At 41.7% G+C, this 25,536-nt stretch overlaps 1 protein-coding gene across 4 annotated transcripts in view; it reads right to left on the bottom strand.

Annotated features, from left to right (window-relative positions):
* Positions 1 to 459: 459 nt before the first annotated feature.
* The window catches only part of FRY (FRY microtubule binding protein), a 329,930-nt gene continuing 304,853 nt past the window's right edge, over positions 460 to 25,536 (bottom strand). For 2 of the 4 annotated variants that reach the window (XM_033416130.2, XM_049701101.1), the window contains exons 56-62: positions 24,813 to 24,962; positions 23,530 to 23,628; positions 21,375 to 21,458; positions 8,224 to 8,241; positions 6,237 to 6,347; positions 2,532 to 2,734; positions 460 to 1,895 (exon numbers count right to left, since the gene is read on the bottom strand). In XM_033416130.2, coding sequence (XP_033272021.1) covers positions 1,637 to 1,895; positions 2,532 to 2,734; positions 6,237 to 6,347; positions 8,224 to 8,241; positions 21,375 to 21,458; positions 23,530 to 23,628; positions 24,813 to 24,962 — 924 coding nt within the window. In that variant the 3' untranslated portion in view covers positions 460 to 1,636. The remainder of the gene's footprint in view (positions 1,896 to 2,531; positions 2,735 to 6,236; positions 6,348 to 8,223; positions 8,242 to 21,374; positions 21,459 to 23,529; positions 23,629 to 24,812; positions 24,963 to 25,536) is intronic. The other 2 variants (XM_049701100.1, XM_004285491.4) reach the window with 1 other exon arrangement.

Below are 25,536 nucleotides of genomic sequence, written 5' to 3' on the forward strand. Positions count from 1 at the left end.
ATGATTTAGTTGGTGCATGTTAGGAAAGCAAGTTATATTTGTTAATCTAAAAAGTATGAGTAGGAAGACCATAGAGATCAGATTGTTATGTGTCTCCATGACCCTGTTTTTTGAGTGGGGTGAAGAATAGATGGGTTTTGGTGAAAGAACAAAAACTCTTACTACTTTTTCCTGATCGTTATGGGTCTATTTCAGAATTTTAAGGATGACAACCTACTGATAGGTTATGGACAATTAGAGCTCTTGTTCTTCTCTGATTTCTCTCTTTGATCCCAGTGAGCACTGGGTGAGGGTCACAGTCTTTGGTGTCCACTTCAAGAGGTTACAGAGGCCTCCTGCTCCCAGGGTCACTGTACTGCCTCACAACCCCACTGGCTGCCATTCATGGAACACATATGAGTGTGGCACCCCACACACGGCATAAATGTGTCAACGGCAAAAATCTTCATTAAGCAGAAATAAAACCTGTGGTCAATATGTATTTTTTTCTTTTAGTCTAAAGAGAATATTAACCGAGATTACATCACAAAAACTTTAAATGTATTTACAGAGTGAATAAGTTACACAGATAAACTTTGAATGTTTCTAATGTGCAACAGGTTTACATGCACACAGCTAACACTTGACAGCATTAAGTTTAAGGAGAAAACTTAAGAATGGCCCTTTACATATATATTACAAATAAAATGACATTTCTTAAGAAACAAAGTGACAACTCATATTTTACCGTTATGATTCTACTTCCAGCTATCCAAACAGATATTAAAATATGCATGCGTAACAGGTGAAAAGACTTGGAATTTATAATGTTGAATGTCTTTAACTTTTTTCTACAAAATGGCCAAGTTGGTTAAAATTAACACTCATCATTCTGTAGTATAAATATGCTCATAAAAGCAACCTTATAGTAAAAAGCAGCCAAGATCCTTTAAAAAAAAGTCTCTCTGGACCATTTTTGGTGCGAGGGTCCTAATCACAGACCCCTGCAAAGAGATCCAGGGCTTTCGAAACAGTAGCCTAGCAACATAAGAAAGGTACTTCATAGCAGCTCCTTTTAGATACAGTAATTGTATTCAAATTTCAGTGTACATTAAATTGTCCATTTACAATTCCCTTTTCACATATACAGGCTGTCAGCTTTTGACCGTCTTACAATTTTCAGTGGCCAGCTTCATTCTGCCTGCCCCTTCCTCAGCCCACCAAAAAAAGAAAAAAAAAAAGAAAAGGAAAGAATGTACAAGTTTTAGAATATAAAATATTTTTAGCGAAGAAAACATTGCACTTTTGCCAATCTAAAATTGTTTCTAGAAAGGAAGGTACTGTGCAGAGTAGTCGGCTTTGGTATGCAATGGAAGTCACATCTTCAGTAGTGAGTTGCATTTGCTCAGTAAAATAACACATTTGTGCCACACAGCATGACGGATGGAGGTTGTTCCAGAATGTCCTATGCTACCTTGGTTCTTATAGTATTGCTACATGTGGGAAGTTCTGCCATCCTCTTTAGAAAAAGTCCTACAGGTAACAAGAGGGAGAACAGTCTGACCAAGCCTTTTGAAGGCCGAGAAGACACTGAATGACGTCACCCCAGCATGGCAGCACCCCCAGCTTGACACCCATGGGGGACGGAAGGCTCCTGTCAGAGACTAGTGCCGGAAACACTGGAGTCTGGAAGGAAAGCGGTGAGGACCCGGTAGCTCTGGGCCCTGCGGATCATGTCCCGGATCTCCATGTTCAGCTCCATCAGCTTGGTGCAGATCTCGGTCAGGCTCTGGTTAGACCCCACCAGTGCGTAAGTACCTGTTTGTCCCAGAGTTTGATGACGGAAATAAATATTCAGTAGTGTCTGGACCTCATCGTCAGAACTGCTTCCAAAGATGTCATTGGGCCACAGACTTCTGCAGTCAGAAAAGAAGAGCAGATTAGAGGCACTATTATTCACAAGGTTGAGAGGTTATGAGTCTTTATTAGTATAAGAAAATTGCTCTTTTAATACAAAAGCTTTTGTTGAGATATAATTCACAAACTGTACAATTCAGCTATCTAAAATATATAGTTCTGTGGCTTTTTTAGTAATATTCAGAGTTGTGCAGACATCACATGATCAGTTTTAGAATATTGAATATTATTGGTTTTGATAAAATATCTAAAGTAAAAAAATATCAGAATGGAATCCCATAATCTTAAAATATTTATTTGCTATAGCATTCTGGTTACAATGAATGTGAATATACTATCAAAATGTAGGGAGAAAAAACCCAAAGAGGCTACATTCAAATAATTAGTTTTAAAATTATGTTGGCGTATACTTTGAAGTGTTTGAACATTTTAGAGATGACCAGAACCGAAACCAACACTTCAAACAATAAGTCCTGAAATCTGATGTTTCTGGCATGGTAATGGGAAGGATCTGAGAAGGGTTTATATAAACATCTCGGTGTTCCTTCCGTAGTGATTTAGTCCCCAGCCATGACAAAGTAACTATTAGGCATGCATTTCCTTTAACCGTCTCTAAATAGAAATAGTAGCGTCACCTGCATTCCCGGATTTGCCGTAAAGCCTTGCCAAGTTCGTTGTTTTTCAAGCACTCGAGCATGGACTGGATGGCTGCTTCAGTGGACGTGAAGGTCGGCTCAGACCACGCCCCCTCTATGTAGAGAGGGTCGGCTGTGATGGCTGCAGTAGCCTCCTTCAGGTTTTTCTTTAGGTCACTCAGTTCCCTGGACATATTTAGCAGCTGTTAAAAAAAAAAAGTATTTTTACTGTATTTAGTTGCAGGCTGGATTTTACATCCCCAAAGTAAAAAAAAATTTGTATGAGGTCTGGTTAAGCAGAAGCTTAATATCTCGGTAAACTAAAATAGGACAGATGAAACCGTACTGCATGGTATATGTAGGGTTATGGGGCTGAATGCGTTGTATTCAACTATATCAACAGCTGGGATGCTCTCCTTATATAAAAGATTGACTCCTTTTAAAATGTCTATTTAAGCAGAAGGGCATACGTAGAAGTAAAATGCACAAGAGAACAGGCTCGGTAGTTGGATAACGCTGGGTTTATTAGATGCCAGTTCTGCATTATTGACTACTGCATAGTCATGTAAACTTTTACGTGCCTTAGTTTTATCATCTGTGAGATTGAAGATATTACCCACCTCTCAGGTTATTTTAAAGATTAAACAAACAGCTTGGCACAAAAGCACCCAATAAATTTAATTATGAACACAGATGCTGTTTGAAGAATAAACTTTTCTCCCTACTCCTATGCCACGGGAAAAGATGAAAGACATAATTTTAAGAGGGAGGAGGAAAAAATCTCAATGTAATGTTAGTATTCATGTTACAAGTAAGAGATATTGTCCCTCAGAATTACTGGAACCAAAAGATTCTGAGCTGTTAAAAAGTAAATCATAAAGAGAACCTGTGTCACTTCTTAGTGCCTCCAAAGTGTACAGTGGAAGACAGCTCTTTTGCAGTTTGACCTCAAGAGCATTTAAAAGAAACTGAGATGAATTTAAAGGTTTTTTGTTTCCCTTTGTCATGTAAGCTGAGGATGCCCTGTTTCTTTGAAAAGTTGATTTACCCAGCATCTTTACCTGTTTTCATTCCCAGCCTGCTCACCGTACAAGGTATAGAACTGAAGCCCTCAAGGACTGTCTTCACACAGATGCCGATTAAATACAACTCTGTACTCCAGCCCCACGTTCAAAATTCAAGGAGGTAATCCTTTTACATAAGTTGTTAGAGTGTCTTAGACATATAGTTTTTAAAGTGTGAAAGTGAATTTCTTATTTTAAATCTAGGTAAGTTTTTTTTTTTTTTTTTTTTTTTTTGCGGTACGCAGGCCTCTCACTGTTGTGGTCTCTCCCGTTGCGGAGCACAGGCTCCGGATGTGCAGGCTCAGCGGCCATGGCTCACGGGCCCAGCCGCTCTGCGGCATGTGGGATCTTCCTGGACTGGGGCACGAACCCATGTCCCCTGCATCGGCAGGCGGACTCTCAACCACTGCGCCACCAGGGAAGCCCTAGGTAAGTTTTAAATTATGTGTGTGTAAAGTATTTAAAACTTACCTAGATTTAAAATAATTAAGGAAAAATTCACTTTAAATTTATTAGATTTAAAATAATTATATACACACACACGGTATGAAACATGTAATTTACTACTCTTAAGTGAAACGTGAATTACTTTTTTAATATGGAAAATGACATGTGAATTGCATGTGCATTGTCCTCTATTTTTGGAGCAGAGAATGGACTCTGAGGGTTCGGTTCCTACTTTCCAGAAGAGTAAAGCTTATCTTGACAATGGGGCAAATCCCAGTCATCAACTGTCTTTTCTTTTATCTGATAATTTGTGATTCTGTGGAGGAAAACTCGTTTGTGAAGAGCTCTTCATAAACAACGATGTCTGACTCCTGTCTCACTTGAAATTGGGATCTGTGAAAGGACAGTTGACCCTTGAGCAACTCGGGGTTAGAGGCACGGTCTAACTTCTGGTTCCACCCACCCACCCACCCCCGCCCCTAGAACTTAACTACTAACAGCCCCCTGTTGACCGGAAGCCTTACTGATAACACACAGTCCATTAATACATATTTTGTATGTTATATGTATGTCTACATATATTTTATGTAGTCACGACATATCTATTTCTAGGTATGTTTGCAAGATTTTTCAAATTTCCAATATATTGAAAAAATCCACATAGGTAAGTGGACTCACAGTTCAAACTCATGTTGTTCAAGGGTGAACTGTATATTTAAAAACTATAGTCACTTTTCCTTTTTTCCACACTGAGTAATAATTATGGTTAAATGGCTGTCATTCTTTCTCCTCCTCCCCTACCCCCAACTCAGACATGAGGTTTCTAGGCTCCATCCTCACTCCGCTGCTTGCAATGGGATTGTTTCATGGACTTATGACTGTTCCCTGACGGCACATCTGCACCTTTAGCAGCAGATCCTTGTATTTAACTACATGCAAGATGGGATCTAGCAGGCAGAGTCGGTCACTGACGAGCAGGCAGGAGCTGTGGATGTACAATTGTGTCAGGCCTCCTCTGACATCCCTGTCTTAGCTGTGGCACTGTGGTTACATAGTTCATCTGAGAGGGGACCTGAGCATCGTCCCCCACTCCTCCCCCCACACCCCATCAGTTTCAGTGACCTTTTGTCCTAAAATATCTCCCACGTTTCCTCCCTATCCTTACCTAGCACTTCTGTCCTAGTTCAAACTCTCACCTCTTATCTGAGCTATTTCAGCGGCCTCATAACTGACTGGTCTGTCTGTCTCCAGTCTAGCTGTCACCAAATCCACCCTCCACATCCCTGCCGTGAAGATCTAACTAAAATACTCACAGGTGCAGCGTCTTGCGTGATCTCACCTTACTTATCTCTTCCGCCTTAGTCCATTGTTCCTTTTGGTTTGCATTTTATAGTCTAGTAATCCTCAATTGCCTGTACTTGTAGTTCCTATCTCTTTCTCACTACCATATTTATGCCCACGCTGTTGTTTCTTACTGGAACATTCCTCCTTACCCCCCACTTCATCTCTCTAATTCTAACTCATCCTTTAAGAATCAGGTGTGATCTCCTCCAGAAAGTTTCCTCTTTCAACCTCCTTGTCTCCAGCTGAACTAGGCACTCACCCTCTGAGCTTCCACAATATCCAGTGTACACCACCATTATTTCATCTACTACACTGCAGTAGTGTTTTTTCAAGTCTAGGAAAAATTTGGCTCACTCAGAAGCTGTATGCTCAAGTTACTTTACCTTTTACATTAAAAGTATTAATGCATCCGGATGCTAAGCAGAGCAGGGAAGCTGAAGAGAGTCAAACATCATGTAGTTATTTCCTTCTTACCTCAATGTAGGATCAAGTATGAACAGCTAGAGGTCAGAAAAACCGTAACACAAGGAACTTTTTCAAATAAGGATCCCCAGACACAGGGCCAGGGGGAGGCAAGTGAAGCCCTCGGCATAGCATTCAGGGAGGGGCTCACCCTGAAGGTCGTCCTTGTATTTTGTGTCCAGGTATGTCACTTGCCTCACCCTAGTCCTGGCACTGCCACGTGAGCATGGAAATAAATATAAGACACTGGTATTTAAGACTTGTGCTTGAGTGAAAGGATTATGTGGGAATAAAATCACTTGGACATTTATAAACTGGCAGGAGGGAGAACAAAAGGAAAGCAGTGATACTCATGGCAGGACCTGGGGTCGGGAGTGGGCAGGCTCACCTCTGGCATGGAGCTGACTTCGTGCACCTGGCCGATGAGCTTACAGTACGACTGAAAAAGCAGCAGCAGCTGGAAGTGTAGCTTATACAACCTCTGACACAGTTCCAGTTGCTAAAGAGAGAATTTGCATGGGAAGAAAGAGTTATTAAGGATCATTCTTGTATAGTAAGTGAAATCTTAGTGGAGACTAATGCACCTTTTTTTTTTTTAAATCAAGGAACCATAACTAGTTGTTACCATTCTAAATAAAACAGAACAACAAATCCAATCAATGACTATCAGTGAGAAATTCACTGTGTAATATAGAATAAAACAGCTCCTGGAGGATGACTAATTAGAAAGAAGTAGTAGCTAGCTATAAAGGGACTTAGTGAACTGCCAAATTTCCATTATATTCGCCAATTAAATTACAGGTTTAATATCTACAAATTATAACTGCAGTCTTAATTTTTATAAGCTATACATCTTTGAACACAATTTCTTTTTATTAAAGGTATATTTAAAAGGCAGAGCATTAAGTGGTTCTAGGTGTTAAATTTATAAATTCAGCAGACACTTGGGAGATTATTCCTTGTGACAATTCTGGCTGCCATTTAGGGTATAGGCACTCATCCTAAAGTCTGTGTAAACACAAGAGTCACGTGACTGTCTAAGGTGCTGCATCAGGTTTAATGATGATGCTTCTACTCAGTGCTCAACAAATTTGTTGAATTAAAGAGAGATAAAAAGGGCCCAAAATGCTTACAAAAAGGAGAAATCATGAAAGCATGCAAAACTTTCTGTGGAAAGAACGTTAAAAAATATGCATACAAAATGGCCCTGGAGCTCTATAGACACCTCTGGAATTGAAAATGTTTTCATTATACAGCTTACATGTACTGTAAGGGAAGAATAAACCATGAGTAATTCCAACACCAATGATCATAGTACTCTTTGAGCTATATCTGCTCAATGGCCTCTAAACTTTGCCTGTTTTATCCCAAGAAAGGGTTAGCTCCTAGGTAGCAGATGGGATTCTGCTAGAGGAAAACGACAGCCTTCACTAGATAGAATTTAATGGCTCAGCAGTCACCACTGAAAGTGGGTGAGATATGTGGCTTAAACCAAACACTTCACTGTTCAGTTTTCAAACGTGGTTAAGTAAGGATAAATAGGGCCTTTCTTTCACTAATGGACTACAAAGAACTCAGTAAGAATTGAGAGCCACTGACGTGACTTAAAACTGTTCCCCCCAAATCAGTTTAAGGAGAGCCACTGACGTGACTTAAAATTGTTCCCCCCAAATCAGTTTAAGGAGAGAAATGACAAGAATTTAAATTTAGGTTTTTAGGAAGCATATTCCATTAATAGTATTATTAACATACTCTTGACCCTAATTTTAAAAGTGACTAAAGTTTATGCTAAGACCATGCTGGATGGAGTTTTCTTTCTCCTCTCTCCCTGGCCCTTAGGGGGAAAAAGCAATTCTACTTAGATTTATTTGATCTCTCAATGCTGGTAACCAGCCTAAGTGTAAAGAAGTAGCTACACTCGTTTGCTAACCCAAACTAGATGTTTGGTTGTTTTAGTAACACATTTTATGATAATTTAAACTTGCCTTTGTGGAAACCTTTTCAAAATCTGGTATAAAAGACAACTGCCAGAGACTCTCAGACAAAAAAAGTATTGTTTAAAAACAAAATGTTACTTTTCACAATTTAGGGTGAAACCTAGATATGAAAACTCTGACTTTTCTAAGTGTCAGATAATGGTAGTTATTTCTAAAAATATTCTAGTGATAACATGAGAGTTCATAGCAACATAGGTTTCTACTTTGGGAGGAAAGCAGCCCAGAATGCTAATAAACTACATGTCTCAGTCTACCAAATAAAAGAAAATGAAACAAAAAAGGGAAAACATGCTAAGAGATATAATAGTAACAGTAAAAATAAGATTGTTATGGGTCCATGCCTAAATGGACAAAGAGTAGGAAAGAAAGTTAACTTACTGCAAGAGATTCCATTTGCTACACAGCAAGCATGGCACAGGAAACAAAGGAAAGGAAAGAAAGTACAGGGTCAGTGTAATGCATGCAACAGAAAGCACGGCCCTCTTCTAAGAGCAGAACCGTCAGCCGTCAGCTGTCAGCCGTATTAGCATCGCTTGCCCCAACGTGATAAATGGTTGCAAATGTTGTACCCATTCAACATGCACAGCAGTCCAGTTAAAAACAAGCTCTAATGGGAAACATGTCATTGAAAAAACATAATTTGTGATCTTTTAGATTCTCTGATTAGTTAATTTAGACTTTGTCAGTCTTGGAGACCATAAGTGAAAACTTATATTGCTTGAAGATTTTAGTGTTTAAATGTGAATAGTAACATAGTAAACATAGTAAAACTGTGAGGAGACCAACTGATTAATCTGAAAGAACTACAGCCCCAAACAAATTACACTATTGCTAGGTTAAGGCAGAGTCTTTAATATGTTTGGCTTCATATCTACTATGCTATGACTATCCAATTAGCATAGAATATAATTAACAATCTAAGTGGCATTTTCTTTAGAGTCAGGTTGCCTTCCACGTTGAGAATATTTTACAGGACTGCTAGATATTGTTATTTCAAAGGACTGAACATTGTCTTTATACTCCCAAACAAGTGTGAGATATGACAATTAATCTTGCATTTTAGTTTTTATAATTTTTTCCCCAGTAGACAATTTCTAAAAGTAATCTAGAACTGATGTTAGTCTAGAATATTATAAATTTGTAACTGGGCCATGTTACAGATTACACAACCCGAGGTATTTACTATTTTCAAGAAAACTTTAACTGTGCTAGAAGTTTTTATAACCAAACCTTATGCACTGAAAAACAATGTCACACAAGAAAGGAGTACAGGGCCAGAGTTTTTTTTTTTTTTTTTTTGCGGTACGCGGGCCTCTCACTGCTGTGGCCTCTCCCGCTGCGGAGCACAGGCTCTGGACGCACAGGCTCAGCGGCCACAGCTCATGGGCCTAGCCGCTCCGTGGCATATGGGATCTTCCCAGACCAGGGCATGAACCCGTGTCCCCTGCATTGGCAGGCGGACTCTAAACCACTGCGCCACCAGGGAAGCCCAGAGCCAGAGTTTTAAGTCTACATATACAGAGTTGCCACCATGAAGACTTTTTAGAAAACGTCAAATCTGATTGAAACGTTTAGTATGAACCTTAGTACATAACTGCTTCTACCATGGAATTTACTTTTCAGAAGCATGGAATGAAGCAAGTGCTGAGTAAATTACATGGTGTTATGTGAAGAAAACGGCTATCTTTTTTACTGTTTTCCAAAAGAATGTTGTAATCCCAGGTCATCAAGTCAGTTAAAGAAAAATCTTCTCTGTTCAGTGAAGGCAAATGAGGCTTTTTGACTTGAGCCTGGTACCGAGGAATTTCATTGTCAACGAATTCCTTCCACTCCACGCTCAGGGCACACACTTGTGTTTCTTGGGAGACGGACAGCTTGATGAACACCAGTTCTCAGTGTCCTTCTTACACTCTCCTTTCTAGGTAGGCTAGTCCAAGCTGCATTGATATTTATTACCCCAGAATCTTTTCCTAGCCCACAGGCTTGGATGTAGTTTGCATTTAGAGTTCCAAAAAGATAGTGAAAAAAGCCTTTCAAGGAAAATGTTAAAACTTCCCCCCCCCCCAAATATTTTCCGATATCCAGGTTTTAAAAATAATCCCTTTAGAAGTCTTTATAGATATATCTATGTTTTGGTGATTCAAGATTCTTTTGAAAATGTGGGAATCTGTTTTATTTGGTCACAAGGATTTTCTTCAAGCCCAGTTCCTGTACTCCTGATATGACTTGATTTATATATAAATTGGATTTAGAGGTATGTTTTCTGAAAATGAGAAAAAAAATGTCAAGAAGTCAAGATGTTAAGAATTGATCATAGACAAGGTAGCTTAAAAGCCTAGAATCATCTAGTTCTTATTCATTAACAGTATCATAGGAGGAGCTTCAAGATGGTGGAAGAGTAAGACGTGGAGATCACCTTCCAAATTACATCAGAAATACATCTACACGTGGAACAACTCCTACAGAACACCTACTGAATGCTGGCAGAAGACCTCAGACCTCCCAAAAGGCAAGAAACCCCCCACGTACCTGGGTAGGGCAAATGATAAAAGAATAAACAGAGACAAAAGAATAGGGACGGGACCCGCACCAGTGGGAGGGAGCTGTGAGGAAAGCTTTCCACACACTAGGAGCCCCTTCGCGGGCGGAGACTGCGGGTGGCGGAGGGGGGACGCTTCGCAGCCGCGGAGGAGAGCACAGCAACAGGGGTGCGGGGGGCAAAGCGGAGAGATTCCTGCACGGAGGATCGGTACCGACCAGCACTCACCAGCACTCACCAGGCCGAGAGGCTCGCCGCCGGGGCGGGCAGGGCTGGGAGCTGAGGCTCGGGCTTCGGAGGTCAGATCCCAGGGAGAGGACTGGGGTTGGCTGTGTGAACACAGCCTGAAGGGGGCTAGTGCACCACGGCTAGCCGGGAGGGAGTCCGGGAAAAGTCTGGAACTGCCTAAGAGGCAAGAGACCATTGTTTCTGGTGCCTGAGGAGAGGGGATTCAGAGCGCCGCTTAAACGAGCTCCAGAGACGGGCATGAGCTGCGGCTATCAGCGTGGACCCCAGAGACGGGCAGGAGACGCTAAGGCTGCTGCTGCCGCCACCAAGAAGCCTGTGTGCGAGCACAGGTCACTTTCCACACCTCCCTTCCGGGGAGCCTGTGCAGCCCGCCACTGCCAGGGTCCCAGGATCCAGGGAGAACTTCCCCGGGAAAACACACACTGGCCTCTGTCGCTGCAGGCTCGCCCCGCATCCATACCCCTCCCTCCCCCGGGGCTTAATGAGCCAGAGCCCCCGAATCAGCTGCTCCTTTAACCCCATCCTGTTTGAGCAAAGAACAGATGCCCTCAGGCAACCTACACGCAGAGGCGGGGCCAAATCCAAAGCTGAGCCCCTGGGAGCTGTGAGAACAAAGAAGAGAAAGAGAAATCTCTCCCAGCAGCCTCAGGAGCAGCGTATTAAATCTCCACAATCAACTTGATGTACCTGCATCTGTGGAATACCTGAATACACAAAGACAAAGAGTCAACCCAAATTGAGGAGGTGGACTTTGGGAACAACGATATATATATTTTTTTACCTTTTTCTCTTTTCATGAGTGTGTATGTGTACGCTTCTGTGTGTGATTTTGTCTGTATAGCTTTGCTTTTACCATTTCTCCTAGGGTTCTGCCTGTCCATATTATTTTCTATATTACTTAAAAAATTTTTTTTCTTATTTATTTATTTATTTATTTTGTGGTACGCGGGCCTCTCACTGTTACGGCCTCTCCCGTTGCGGAGCACAGGCTCCGGACGCGCAGGCTCAGCGGCCATGGGTCACGGGCCCAGCTGCTCCGCGGCATGTGGGATCTTCCCGGACCGGGGCACGAACCCGCGTCCCTGCATCGGCAGGCGGACTCTCAACCACTGCGCCACCAGGGAAGCCCTCTTAACTATTTTTTATTTTAATAACTTTATTTTATTTTGCCTTCTTCCTTTCTTTTTCTCCCTTTTATTCTGAGCCATGTGGAGGACAGGCTCTTGGTGCTGCAGCCAGGAGTCAGGGCTGTGCTGCTGAGGTGTGAGAGCCAAGTTCCAGATACTGGTCCACAAGAGACCTCCAAGCACCATGTAATATCAAACGGAAAAAATCTCCCAGAGATCTCCATCTCAACGCCAAGACCCAGCTCCACTCAACGACCAGCAAGCTACAGTGCTGGACACACTATGCCAAACAACTAGCAAGACAGGAACACAACCCCACCCATTAGCACAGAGGCTGCCTAAAATCATAATACGGCCACAGACACCCCAAAACACACCACCAGACGTGGACCTGCCCACCAGAAATACAAGATCCAGCCTCATCCACCAGAACACAGGCACTAGTCCCCTCCGCCAGGAAGCCTACACAACCCACTGAACCAACCTTAGCCACTGGGGACAGACATCAAAAACAATGGGAACTACGAACTTGCAGCCTGCAAAAAGGAGACCCCAAATACAGTAAGTTAAGCAAAATGTGAAGACAAACACACAGCAGATGAAGGAACTAGGCAGAAGCCCACCAGACCTAACAAATGAAGAGGAAATAGGCAGTGTACCTGAAAAAGAATTCAGAGTAATGATAGTAAAGATGATCCAAAATCTTGGAAACAGAATGGAGAAAATACAAGAAACGTTTAACAAGGACCTAGAAGAACTAAGGAGCAAACAAACAGTGATAAACAACACAATAAATGAAATTAAAAATTCTCTAGAAGGGATCAATAGCAGAATAACTGAGGCAGAAGAACGGATAAGGGACCTGGAAGATAAAATACTGGAAATAACTGCTGCAGAGCAGAATAAAGAAAAAAGAATGAAAAGAATTGAGGACAGTCTCAGAGACCTCTGGGACAACTTTAAACACACCAACATTTGAATTATAGGGGTCCCAGAAGAAGAGAAAAAGAAATGGACTGAGAAAATATTTGAAGAGATTATAGTTGAAAACTTCCCTAATATGGGAAAGGAAAGAGTTAATCAAGTCCAGGAAGCACAGAGAGTCCCATACAGGATAAATACAAGGAGAAACACACCAAGACACATATTAATCAACCTATCAAAAAATAAATACAAAGAAAAAATATTAAAAGCAGCAAGGGAAAAACAACAAATAACACACAAGGGAATCCCCATAAGGTTAACAGCTGATTTTTCAGCAGAAACTCTGCAAACCAGAAGGAACTAGCAGGACATATTTAAAGTGATGAAGGAGAAAAACCTACAACCAAGATCACTCTACCCAGCAAGGATCTCATTCAGATTTGATGGAGAAATTAAAACCTTTACAGACAAGCAAAAGCTAAGAGAATTTATCACCACCAAACCAGCTTTACAACAAATGCTAAAGGAACTTTTCTAGGCAGGAAACACAAGATAAGGAAAAGACCTACAATAATAAACCCAAAACACTTAAGAAAATGGTAATAGGAACGTACATATCGATAATTACCTTAAATGTAAATGGAATAGATGCTCCCACCAGAAGACACAGACTGGCTGAATGGATACAAAAACAAGACCCATCTATATGCTGTCTACAGGAGACCCACTTCAGACCTAGGGACACATACAGACTGAAAGTGAGGGGATGGAAAAAGATATTCCATGCAAATGGAAATTGAAAGAAAGCTGGAGTAGCAATTCTCATATCAGACAAAATAGACTTTAAAATAAAGCCTATTATAAGAGACAAAGGACACTACATAATGATCAAGGGATCGATCCAAGAAGAAGATATAACAATTGTAAATATTTATGCACCCAGAATAGGAACACCTCAATACATAAGGCAAATACTAACAGCCATAAAAGGGGAAATCGACAGTAACACAATCATAGAAGGGGACTTTAACATGCCACTTTCACCAATGGACAGATCATCCAATATGAAAATAAATAAGGAAATACAAGCTTTAAATGATACATTAAACAAGATGGACTTAATTGATATTTATAGGACATTCCATTCAAAAACAACAGAATCCACTTTCTTCTCAAGTGCTCATGGAACATTCTCCAGGATAGATCATATCCTGGGTCACAAATCAAGCCTTGGTAAATTTAAGAAAATTGAAATCGTATGAAGTATCTTTTCCGACCACAATGCTATGAGACTAGATATCAATTACAGGAAAAAATCTGAAAGAAATACAAACACATGGAGGTTAAACAACACACTACTTAATAACCAAGAGATCACTGAAGAAATCAAAGAGGAAATCAAAAAATACTTAGAAACAAATGACAATGAAAACACAATGACCCAAAACCTATGGGATGCAGCAAAAGCAGTTCTAAGAGGGAAGTTTATAGCAATACAGTCCTACCTTAGGAAACAAGAAACATCTCAAACAACCTAACCTTACACCTAAAGCAATTAGAGAAAGAACAAAAGAACCCCAAAGTTAGCAGAAGGAAAGAAATCATAAAGATCAGATCAGAAATAAATGAAAAAGAAATGTAGGAAATGACAGCAAAGATCAATAAAACTAAAAGCTGGTTCTTTGAGAAGATAAACAAAATTGATAAACCATTAGCCAGACTTCTCAAGGAAAAGAGGGAGAGGACTCAAATCAATAGATTTAGAAATGAAAAAGGAGAAGTAACAACTGACACTGCAGAAATACAAAGGATCATGAGAGATTACTACAAGCAACTCTATGCCAATAAAATGGACAACCTGGAAGAAATGGACAAATTCTTAGAAATGCACAACCTGCCGAGAATGAACTAGGAAGAAATAGAAAATATGAACATACCATCACAAGCACTGAAATTGAAACTGTGATTAAAAATCTTGCAACAAACAAAAGCCCAGGACCAGATGGCTTCACAGGCAAATTCTATCAAATATTTAGAAAAGAGCTAACACCTATCCTTCTCAAACTCTTCCAAAATATAGCAGAGGGTGGAACACTCCCAAACTCATTCTACGAGGCCACCATCACCCTGATACCAAAATCAGACAAAGATGTCACAAAGAAAGAAAAGTGCAGGCCAATATCACTGATGAACATAGATGCAAAAATCCTCAACAAAATACTAGCAAACAGAATCCAACAGCACATTAAAAGGATCATACAGCATGATCAAGTGTGGTTTATTCCAGGAAAGCAAGGATTCTTCAATATATGCAGATCAATCAACGTGATACACCATATTAACAAGTTGAAGGAGAAAAACCATATGATAAGCTCAACAGATGCAGAGAAAGCTTTCGACAAAAGTCAACACCCATTTATGATAAAAGCCTTCCAGAAAGTAGGCATAGAGGGAACTTTCCTCAACATGATAAAGGCCATATATGACAAACCCACAGCCAACATCGTCCTCAATGGTGAAAAACTGAAAGCATTTCCACTAAGATCAGGAACAAGACAAGGTTGCCCACTCTCACCACTACTATTCAATATTGTTTTGGAAGTTTTAACCACAGCAATCAGACAAGAGGCAGAAATAAAGGAATCCAAATCGGAAAAGAAGTAAAGCTGTCACTGTTTGCAGATGACATGATCCTCTACATAGAGAATCCTAATGATGCTACCAGAAAACTACTAGAGCTAATCAATGAGTTTGTTAAAGTAGCGGGATACAAAATTAATGCCCAGAAATCTCTTGCATTCCTATACAGTAATGATGAAAAATCTGAAAGTGAAATTAAGAAAACATTCCCATTTACCATTGCAACAAAAAGAAAAAATATCTAGGAATAAACCTTCCTAAGGAGACAAAAGACCTGTATGCAGAAAATTATAAGACACTGATGAAAGAAATTAAAGATGATACAAACAGATGGAGAGATATACCATGTTCTTGGATTGGAAGAATCAACATTGTGAAAATGACTATACTACCCAAAGCAATCTACAGATTCAATACAATCCCTATCAAACTACCACTGGCATTTTTCACAGAACTAGAACAAAAAATTTCACTATTTGTATGGAAACACAAAAGACCCCGAATAGCCAAAGCAATCTTGAGAAAGAAAAATGGAGCTGGAGGAATCAGGCTCCCTGACTTCAGACTATACTGCAAAGCTATAGTAATCAAGACAGTATGGTACTGGCATAAAAACAGAAATATGGATCAATGGAACAGGATAGAAAGCCCAGAGATAAACCCACACACATATGGTCACCTTATCTTTGATAAAGTAAGCAAGAATATACAGTGGAGAAAAGACAGCCTCTTCAATAAGTGGTGCTGGGAAAACTGGACAGCTAAATGTAAAAGAATGAAATTAGAACATTCTCTAACACCACACACAAAAAACCCTCAAAATGGATTAAAGACCTAAATGTAAGGCCAGACACCATCAAACTCTTAGAGGAAAACATAGGCAGAACACTCTATGACATAAATCACAGCAAGATCCTTTTTTGACCCACCTCCTAGAGAAATGGAAATAAAAACAAAAATAAACAAATGGGACCTAGTGAAAGTTAAAAGCTTTTGCACAGCAAAGGAAACCATAAACAAGACGAAAAGACAACCCTCAGAACGGGAGAAAATATTTGCAAATGAAGCAACTAACAAAGGATTAATCTCCAAAAGATACAAGCAATTCATGCAGCTCAATATCAAAAAAACAAACAACCCAATCCAAAAATGGGCAGAAGACCTAAATAGACATTCTTCCAAAGAAGATATAGATTGCCAACAAACACATGAAAGAATGCTCAACATCATTAATCGTTAGAGATATGCAAATCAAAACTACAATGAGATATCATCTCACATCAGTCAGAATGGCCATCATCAAAAAATCTACAAACAATAAATGCTGGAGAGGGTGTGGAGAAAAGGGAACCCTCTTGCACCATTGGGGGGAATGTAAATTGATACAGCCACTATGGAGAACATTATGGAGGTTCCTTAAAATAAAAATAGAACTACCATACGACCCAGCAATCCCACTACTGGGCATATACCCTGAGAAAACCATATTTCAAAAAGAGTCATGTACCAAAATGTTCATTGCAGCTCTATTTACAATAGCCAGGACATGGAAGCAACCTAAGTGTCCATCAACAGATGAATGGATAAAGAAGATGTGGCACATATATATAATGGAATGTTACTCAGCCATAAATAGGAACGAAACTGAGTTATTTGTAGTGAGGTGGATGGACCTAGAGTCTGTCATACAGAGTGAAGTAAGTCAGAAAGAGAAGAACAAATACCGTATGCTAACACACATATATGGAATCTAAAAAAAAAAAAAAAAAGGGTCAGAAGAACCTAGGGGCAAGATGTGAATAAAGCTGCAGACCTACTAGAGAATGGACTTGAGGACACAGGGAGGGGGAAGGGTAAGCTGGGACAAAGTGAGAGAGTGGTATAGACATATATACACTACCAAACAAAGTATATAGCTAGTGAGAGGCAGCTGCATAGCACAGGGAGATCAGCTCGGTGCTTTCTGACCACCTAGAGGGGTGGGATAGGGAGGGTGGGAGGGAGGGAGGGAGATGCAAATGGGAAGAGAGATGGGGACATATGTATATGTATAACTGATTCACTTTGTTATAAAGCAGAGGCTGACACACCATTGTAAAGCAATTATACTCCAATAAAGATGTTAAAAAAAAAAAAGCATAGCCACTCTTGTTTCTCTGTATTCTGCTCTGAAGCCAGTTCTTTGCTTATGATATAGCCAGTTAGGTAAAAATCTGAGAGATTTTCGACATCAGAAGATAAGTCACAGTATACTATACTATATTAACTATAATTTTCATCATGCTTAATCTCTGAAAGTCACTGGTTTAAACTAAATTGGATAAAATTCAGAAAATCTAGCCAATTGTTGAAGCTTTCCTACTCAGTATTACATAGATGCATGTAATCTCCTAAGCAGGTGGGTACAATACGTACTTACCTGGTGCTAAAGGCACTTGGCTTTGGCACATTCATGACTATTCCATTATATGTGTTGAGTAGGTTTTTGGACCTTGGTCATGAATATCTTTCAAAGATTTGAAAGATAAATACCTTTAAGCCTCTAATACAGATTACACACTCTGACGTATTTACTATTTTCAAGAAAACTTTCATTTCAGCAGACATTTCCTTACTCAGTCTAGAGATGAGATTCCTTATAGCAAAGGACTGATTGACTGTATCCGAAGGATAATGTTTAATGGGTTACAGTTTAGCTGGAGAAACATCTCGTCTTGTTCAACATTTAGCTTTTTGCTCAATTTGTAGAAGAACAGAGGTTGCAGCCTTCTCTCATTCTTGGTTAGACAGGGATAGGAAATACACAGCTAAGAGGGTTACTGTCCAAGACGACTCTAAGATGGTCTGAATGTAATAAGAAAATGTATTGCGGCTACATGTAAACTCTTGTACTTGAGTCCAAAGGGTCGAATGTTCAATTAGTGCTCAGAAATAGCTGTGGAATTAAGAGTGCGTCAACTAAAATCACTTATGGCAAATGAAGTGGCAACCTCTCTAGCTTCCCCAGGGCCAGCCCTGCAGAACCGGGGAGGTGAGCTGTGCTAACTCGCCTTAGGGTCAAGGCCAATGCCACTGCCTGGAGAGCCCAGAGCTGAGATGCTTCACCGTGTCCTACGTTTCCGTGAACTTAAACTCCCCAGCAGCAGCCGCTCCAGGATGAATTCCGCGGGCGACAGGAGAGGTCACCGCAAACCACAATCCTTACATAGAGGTGCTGGCTTTAAGTCATGAAGAGACCTGTCTCGCTGGGTGTGTGCAGGCGGAGAAGACACTGGTACAGCAGCGTCTGCCAAGGAGCTGCCCTCACGACAGGCGCGACTCACACGCCCGCCTTGTTCTACATCTTATTTGCTGTGCGCCCTGCCTCATTCTAGGAGAACGGGTACTGTAGTCACCAAGTAGCCTAAATTACTGACTAATCACACCTGTCTTAACAAAAGAAGCCTTCCCTCCAAAATACTTCCCATATATTAGAAGCACTTTTCTCAGGAACACTGTTCTGTTGTTTTGTACACAAGCTACAACGACTCCTCCAAGGTCCCCTCAGGGAGTGAGGCCAGCACACGGGCCCTAGCATCTTATATACGCAGAGACTGTTCTCACTGCGGCAAAGAGGAACACTCCTGTTTTTCTTGAAAGGCACAGTTCTATTTAGCTTTCACTTCCCCATTGTGGGGCCTTAGGTGCAAAGGCACATGTTTCTATTATAAAGACAAGAACATCCTGATGACTGGCACCTGGCTCTTGCCGGCAGGGTCGGGAACTCTGTGCACAGTGGACGGTGGAGAGCCAACCAGCCCAAGGTCACTGCTGCCACTTTAGGAAGGCAGGCCTGGTGTTGCTACCTCTTTTTTCTCTTTTTTCAAGAGATGCCAGGAATGCTGTTTTGAGTGTACGTGTGAACAATTTTAAGTTTAAACTGTTGGGTCCAATTTAAATTGTACAAGCTGAATAAAACATGTCTGAATTGGTTACAGCTTACAGGCTACCAGTGTGTAACCTTTCCTCATTACCTTAATGTCTACAACTTCATGTTGAGAATAGAAGAAAACTCAGAAAATAAATATTCAGCATCCAACAGAGCTATATTCTGTTCCACAAACAATTCCACAGCAATTTCTCACTTACGTTACCAGTTAAGAATGACTAGAAATCAGCTAGTGGCAGAGACCAGACCGGTTGGGGTAGGGCTTGGGGTGGGAACACTTCACACGCCTATCTGTACTTGGTCACCATCTCTGGCCGACTGACATCTCTAACTGCTCAAGAGTTTGCTAGGTTTAGTAAGGTAAGTACTATTCCAAAAAGTCCACGCTTCTCTGAAATAGAATACACACGTGGAATAAGTTTTGGCATGTTGACTTCGCAATTTATATCCAGACATAGATTTTCAAGTTAAAGCTCACTTCCTATCTCCCCCTTCCACTTGTCCCCATGCAAAGGGTGCTCAGAATAATTGGCAACTTCAAACTATTCCAGAAGATAGAGAATCTGACTTAAAAAAGAGAGCTGGAGTGAATCAATGGAGGGTAAGCAGTGCTCTGAGGTCAAACATCTGTTGGGTTTTGCTTTGGGATGGAAGCCAAATGATAGCTCTAATCAGAAAAATAATCTCTCTTCCAACTCTGGATATAAGATCAATATTGAGATGGACTGACACTGTCATTTCTCCCCAAGGCCCACCCTGGAAACGACTTCTCATCCTCTGAAGGATGCGCACTCTAACGGGCTTTTCTAGGTGTGACAATGTAATTACAAGGTGACCTCTCTGCCTAGACCCATCAGCAGCCCCCTAACTTGTCTTCCCAAATCCACGCTTGCCCACTTCCGTCCATTTCCACAGCAGAGTGGGCAAGCCCCACTCTGATCACACCCACCTGTTACAACTTTTAATTGCCCACCATTGCTGTTAAGATAAGCACCCAGGGCTTCCCCGGTGGCGCAGTGGTTGAGAGTCCACCTACCGATGCAGGGGACACGGGTTCGTGCCCCGGTCCGGGAAGATCCCACATGCCGCGGAGCGGCTGGGCCCGTGAGCCATGGCCGCTGACCCTGTGCGTCCGGAGCCTGTGCTCCGCAACGGGAGAGGCCCGCGTACCGCAAAAAAAAAAAAAAAAAAAAAAAAAAAAGATAAGCACCCAAAGCCCTGCACGGTCTGGCTTGTGCAGCTTCTTCAGACTCAGACTTTTCTCCCTGTCACTGTCTACACGCCCAGCCCCACAGGCTCTCGTCAGTCCTTGGAAAGGGGCAGGTTCCCTCCTGCCTCGGGGCCTTCGCACACCCACCCCCCTGCACTAGCTCAGAGCCGAGATCTCCACTAGATGGTACCTTGTGGAGAAGCCATCCCAGACCTGCCCTCCTGGTAGGCCAGGTTCTCTTCTGTATTCTTTCATAGCTTTACTGTTCCTTCCTTTCCTTAAGGGCACTTGTCACGGTTTACACGTGTATGACTGTTGGTTAACGTCCATCTCCCTGAACAGATCAGAAGCTCCACCCGTAGCAGAATTCACTGTTGTACCCACCACGGGGGTCACAGGAGTAACTGCAGAATTGAATGATCTTAATCTGTTCACACTTTTCTGCCCAGTTTCCCTTACAATATGACGTACGTTTATAAGCCAGCTGGTCTGAGGTGTGTACTTAAAGCAATTCTAAATGAGGAAAAAAAAAGTCTGAGTGATTGCTGAAAGGTCAACAAAGACTTTCTTCATTGAAGGAACTAAGTGGTTCAGTGAAGAATTAATGACATTTGGTTTTATATTCTGAATGAAGAATAGATTTATTAGGAAATGGTTAGTATAGTTAGTGTCGAGCAGAAAGGTTATTTTTATACTTATACTTTTCCAAAAAGAAGACCGCCCGTCGCAAATCCCATCAACACAGTCATGCTTGGTGCCAATGTCATTCTTTCTTACTCTAGAGGTGTCATGTGAATGTATGGGATGACTCATTCTGCCTCTTCCTTTTTCAAGTTCCACGCTTCTTGGGTAGATCAACACCAACACACAGTCAGAGCACAGAAAAGATAAACTCTAACAGGCTTTTATTACCTTTTCTTCCGAGTCCCCTGGTTGACAGGTAATTACGCCATCTCTTGATCCTCCTGCAAATGTTGCCTTACAGTTTGCAAGCCACTGTTGTCAGAAAGAGATACAGACATAGGTAAATTCAGTGATGTCCTAAGAATGTTCTTACAATCAATTCTGTCAGGAAAAATAGATTAAGCTTCTAATCACAGTAAAATAAAATTTTTATATAACGACTTTTTGAAAACGTTTTGGTTAAAGATTAATAATTTGAAATTAAAATATCTGCTTAGATGGGTTCAGTGATGGTCATTTAAAAATTTCAACATTTATCATTTCAGTGTTGTGATGTATCACCCTGAAGAATGGTTTCACCAGACCATTCCAAATTTATGTATAGATTAAATTCACATATGGTTAGAAACCTTTCATACGACTGAGGTTAGGAGACAGGTCCAACACTTCCTCGCAGGCTGGGTCATCCTGGACAATGCATCCTGACTCATGGAACACCTTCTCCTCTGTTATTTTGAGGTGGCTTCTGGGAGGCAGGTCTATTTCACTGTAAGAAAGGCTATTATAGTAATAGCCCAGCTATTTAAAGATTGTGCCAGTCTTAAGTATCTGGAATAGTAACTAGTATAGATGTGAAAGGAACCTTTGGGCAGAAAACAATAAGCACTGAAGAACGGAAACTCACACTTGACATCAAAAGACTGGCTCGTTCACCAACCAGAATGAAAGGATTACTTTTATTAACTGATGACTGAGAAGCTGGAAATCAATGACAGCGAAAGAGCCACAGAAATAGAAGACAAAGGGAATTGTTGCAGTAGAATGTCAGAACTCTCTTTGACAGGTCATGAGATAAGAACAAGAAGAAACAAAAACCCAGTAACTTTAGAATGAATATCTTCTATGTATGATGCACTCGTGCTGGGCAGTTTACATATATTATTTCTATTTTAAAGGCAATATCGTGTTGTGGTTACGAGCATGGACCTTTGAATCCCACAGACCTGGGTTTCAATACCGCTATGCTACCTCCTAGCTAATGAGAATAATAATAACAACTCCCAGGGTAGTTGTAAGCATTACATGATTTAAGTTAAGAGATGTAACTTATCAGGTTGTTGGATACATAGAAAGGACTCAGGAAATGACAACTGCTATGACTGTTATAATCGTTATGTTCTTACAACAGTTCGGCAAATTACTATTATCACTGTCTTATAGATGATGAATCTGAGATAAGAGGAGGTAACTTACCCAAGGTCACTAACCCTTAAGTAATTGAGCTGCAATTTGAACTCAAGTCCATCTGACTTAAAAATCCATGCTCTTTTTACAGTGACTGGTATATGATAGGAAGTGTTCCATGGAAATTACACATGCAAGTTGTTGGAAATCAGGGGGTTTGCATGGATGGTTTCTGAATCACTTCTGGCTCTAACATTTTACAATTTACATCTTTGAAGGAAGAAAAAAGTAAAGAGCAGGAGCCGAGGCCAAGAGAAACCACGGAGACGGAGAAGCAGCTACCGAGAGTGGCTAAAAGGAGAAGAGAGGGGCTTCCCTGGTGGCGCAGTGGTTGAGAGTCCGCCTGCTGATACAGGGGACATGGGTTCGTGCCCTGGTCCGGCAGGATCCCACATGCTGCGGAGCGGCTGGGCCCGTGAGCCATGGCCGCTGAGCCTGCACGTCCGGAGCCTGTGCTCCACAACGGGAGAGGCCACAGCAGTGAGAGGCCCGTGTACCACAAAAAAAAAAAAAGGAGAAGAGAGATGAGATCCGTCTCAACCAGTTTTGGGTGAGGCGAACACTGGAAGGAAGTAATTAACAATTTTAAATTTCTGAGAAAAGAAAAGTTATAATGTTGATAAACTGACATATTAAGCAGATACCCACTTTCCCCAATTTCTTGGTAGGGAAATTATAAGGCTAAAATCGAAAGCTGAAAAATTTCTCTTTTGTAGGTATAATTTTTATATAATCCATAGTACTGACAGTTCTGCCACCATTAAGCTGGAACTGTAGTCCTTCACAGAAGAATAGATGAAATCTGTCTTCTCCCAAAAGAGCCTCTCTTGGGTAAATCACATCGCCTCCCAAGAGCTCACAGTGGTTGGGTTCATTTGGTTTTAACTAAATGTATATGCACAGAAACATAAAAGCTTACTGAGAGGGTGGCCTCTTTTCTGTTGTTGTAGGTGTCCAAATATTCTTGCAGTTCCAAAACACTGAACTTGAGCTTGTCCAAAAGTCCACAAGAAAGGAGCTAAAGACAGCAAAATAATTTGTATTAAAACAACTTCCAGAGAGACACCTAGACAAAGGCATGGCTATGCAGAGAGAAAAGAGAAGTATATTTAGATGTAAAGTGTGGGGCGGGGGGGTTGGTAGCATCCATTTTAACAAGCTGTGCAGTTTGTAATTTAGCTCCACTATCAGCAGCAATTGCATTGGATACTGCTAATCAAAATCTCCTGTGAAAATATCCATCTTCCCCATATCAGTATAGATGGACAAATCTTAACAAGTATTCCACAGAAGCCCACATTAAGATACAGCACCCATTTTATGCATGGACTGTAGTGTCTTCATCCAGTAATACTCCAAGCAATGTGAAGACAGACCGCCAAATAGGTTTTCAAACTGATTTTGTATTTAATCTGTACTTTAAATCATTAGTATTACATTTATAAAGTCACGATTCAGCAGTCAGCCAGGGACTGTTTTAATCATCCTTTAAACCAGCGGTCCCCAACCTTTTAGGCATCAGGGACCGGTTTCGTGGAAGACGATTTTTCCGCAGACGGGGTGGGGTGGGTGGGGGAGGGGTGGTCCAGGCAGTAATGTGAGCCGTGGGGAGCGGCAGATGGAGCTTCGCTCACCCGCCCGCTCACCCGCCCGCCCACCCGCCGCCTACCCCGGCTCTATGGCCTGGTTCCTAACAGGCTGTGGACTGGCACCGGTCCACGGCCTGGGGGTTGGGGACTCCTGCTTTTAAACTCATCATTTGCAGTTCGGCTGGACGAATCCATCCAGAGGGCATTCAGTCTCTTGGAAGTAGGGAAAGTGGTAGCATCGTTGCCTCTGGGGACCCATCCGCCTAGCCAACCTGGCATCGTGGGGACTGGCTAGGTCTGCTCTGGGGGGCTAGCTCACCATATTCTCAGCCTTCAAAGTCAAGAGTCATCGGAGAGAAACGACAAGGCCGCGAAGGGAGCACAGAGGGGGTCCTCCTCCTGATTCCCTGCAGTGACTGCCCTGGCTTGGGCTGGCCATGCAGAGTCATTCCTGTGCCGGCCCAGGCCTCTGGGACTCATAGAACAACAGAGCGCTGCTCGCAAACACTAAGAGTGTCTTTCAAACAAACCACAACACACGTGTGCTTCCCTGAAGTTCCATACCATCAGCTGGGCAGGCCATTTGCCGCGGGAGCAGGCCTGAGATACTCACGGTCTCGGCGTCCACGAAAAGCGTGGGGCACTCGGAGCAGGAGGTGAGCATCTGGGAAGAGCTGACGAACTTGGATCCGATGCCCCGGAGGTTGTCTCCAAGGTAACTGGCCGCATCACAGGTTAGGAAGCAGAACCTTTTCTGAATATTCTGAAAGGCAACATAATTACTATTTGTAAACGGCCACGTTTTAACTTTTGTACTAGAAAAAACTATTTTCTAATCTTCATAAAGCTATCAAATGAGCACAGGTCCTCCATGTAGTGGCGGGGGGGTGACAGGGGCAGAGTGAATGTCTTAAGTCAAGTGAGTAATCACCCAGTGTGAACAAAGTTTCTTCCTAAAATGTCATTTCCCAATGCGTGGGAGCTCATAGAATCTTTTAAATAAATGCTGCTTTTGCTTTTTGCTGACTGTCAGCGCCGGTCGGCAGCCTGAGTCTGCCTAGCGTGTTTGTCAGATGAGTGAGAATTTCTGAGATTATTTCAATGTGGGTGAGAAGAAAAAGGTCATGAGATATAATCTGTTTCCCAAGATCACAGCTCCCTGAGATAGAGCACTAAAATGGGCCATAAAGCCTCTGACGAATGAAAGAGTAAATTCATGGGACCTGTCTCCCTGTGAGAGCGCCTCTGATTAGGAGTCTGTAACTGTCCGATAGCTTTGCACACATCAACTCATCAATCCTCACAACCAGGTGAAGGAACTGAGGCTAAGAGAGGTT

Source organism: Orcinus orca, chromosome 18 (assembly GCF_937001465.1).
Source record: "Orcinus orca chromosome 18, mOrcOrc1.1, whole genome shotgun sequence".
NCBI lineage: Eukaryota > Metazoa > Chordata > Mammalia > Artiodactyla > Delphinidae > Orcinus > Orcinus orca.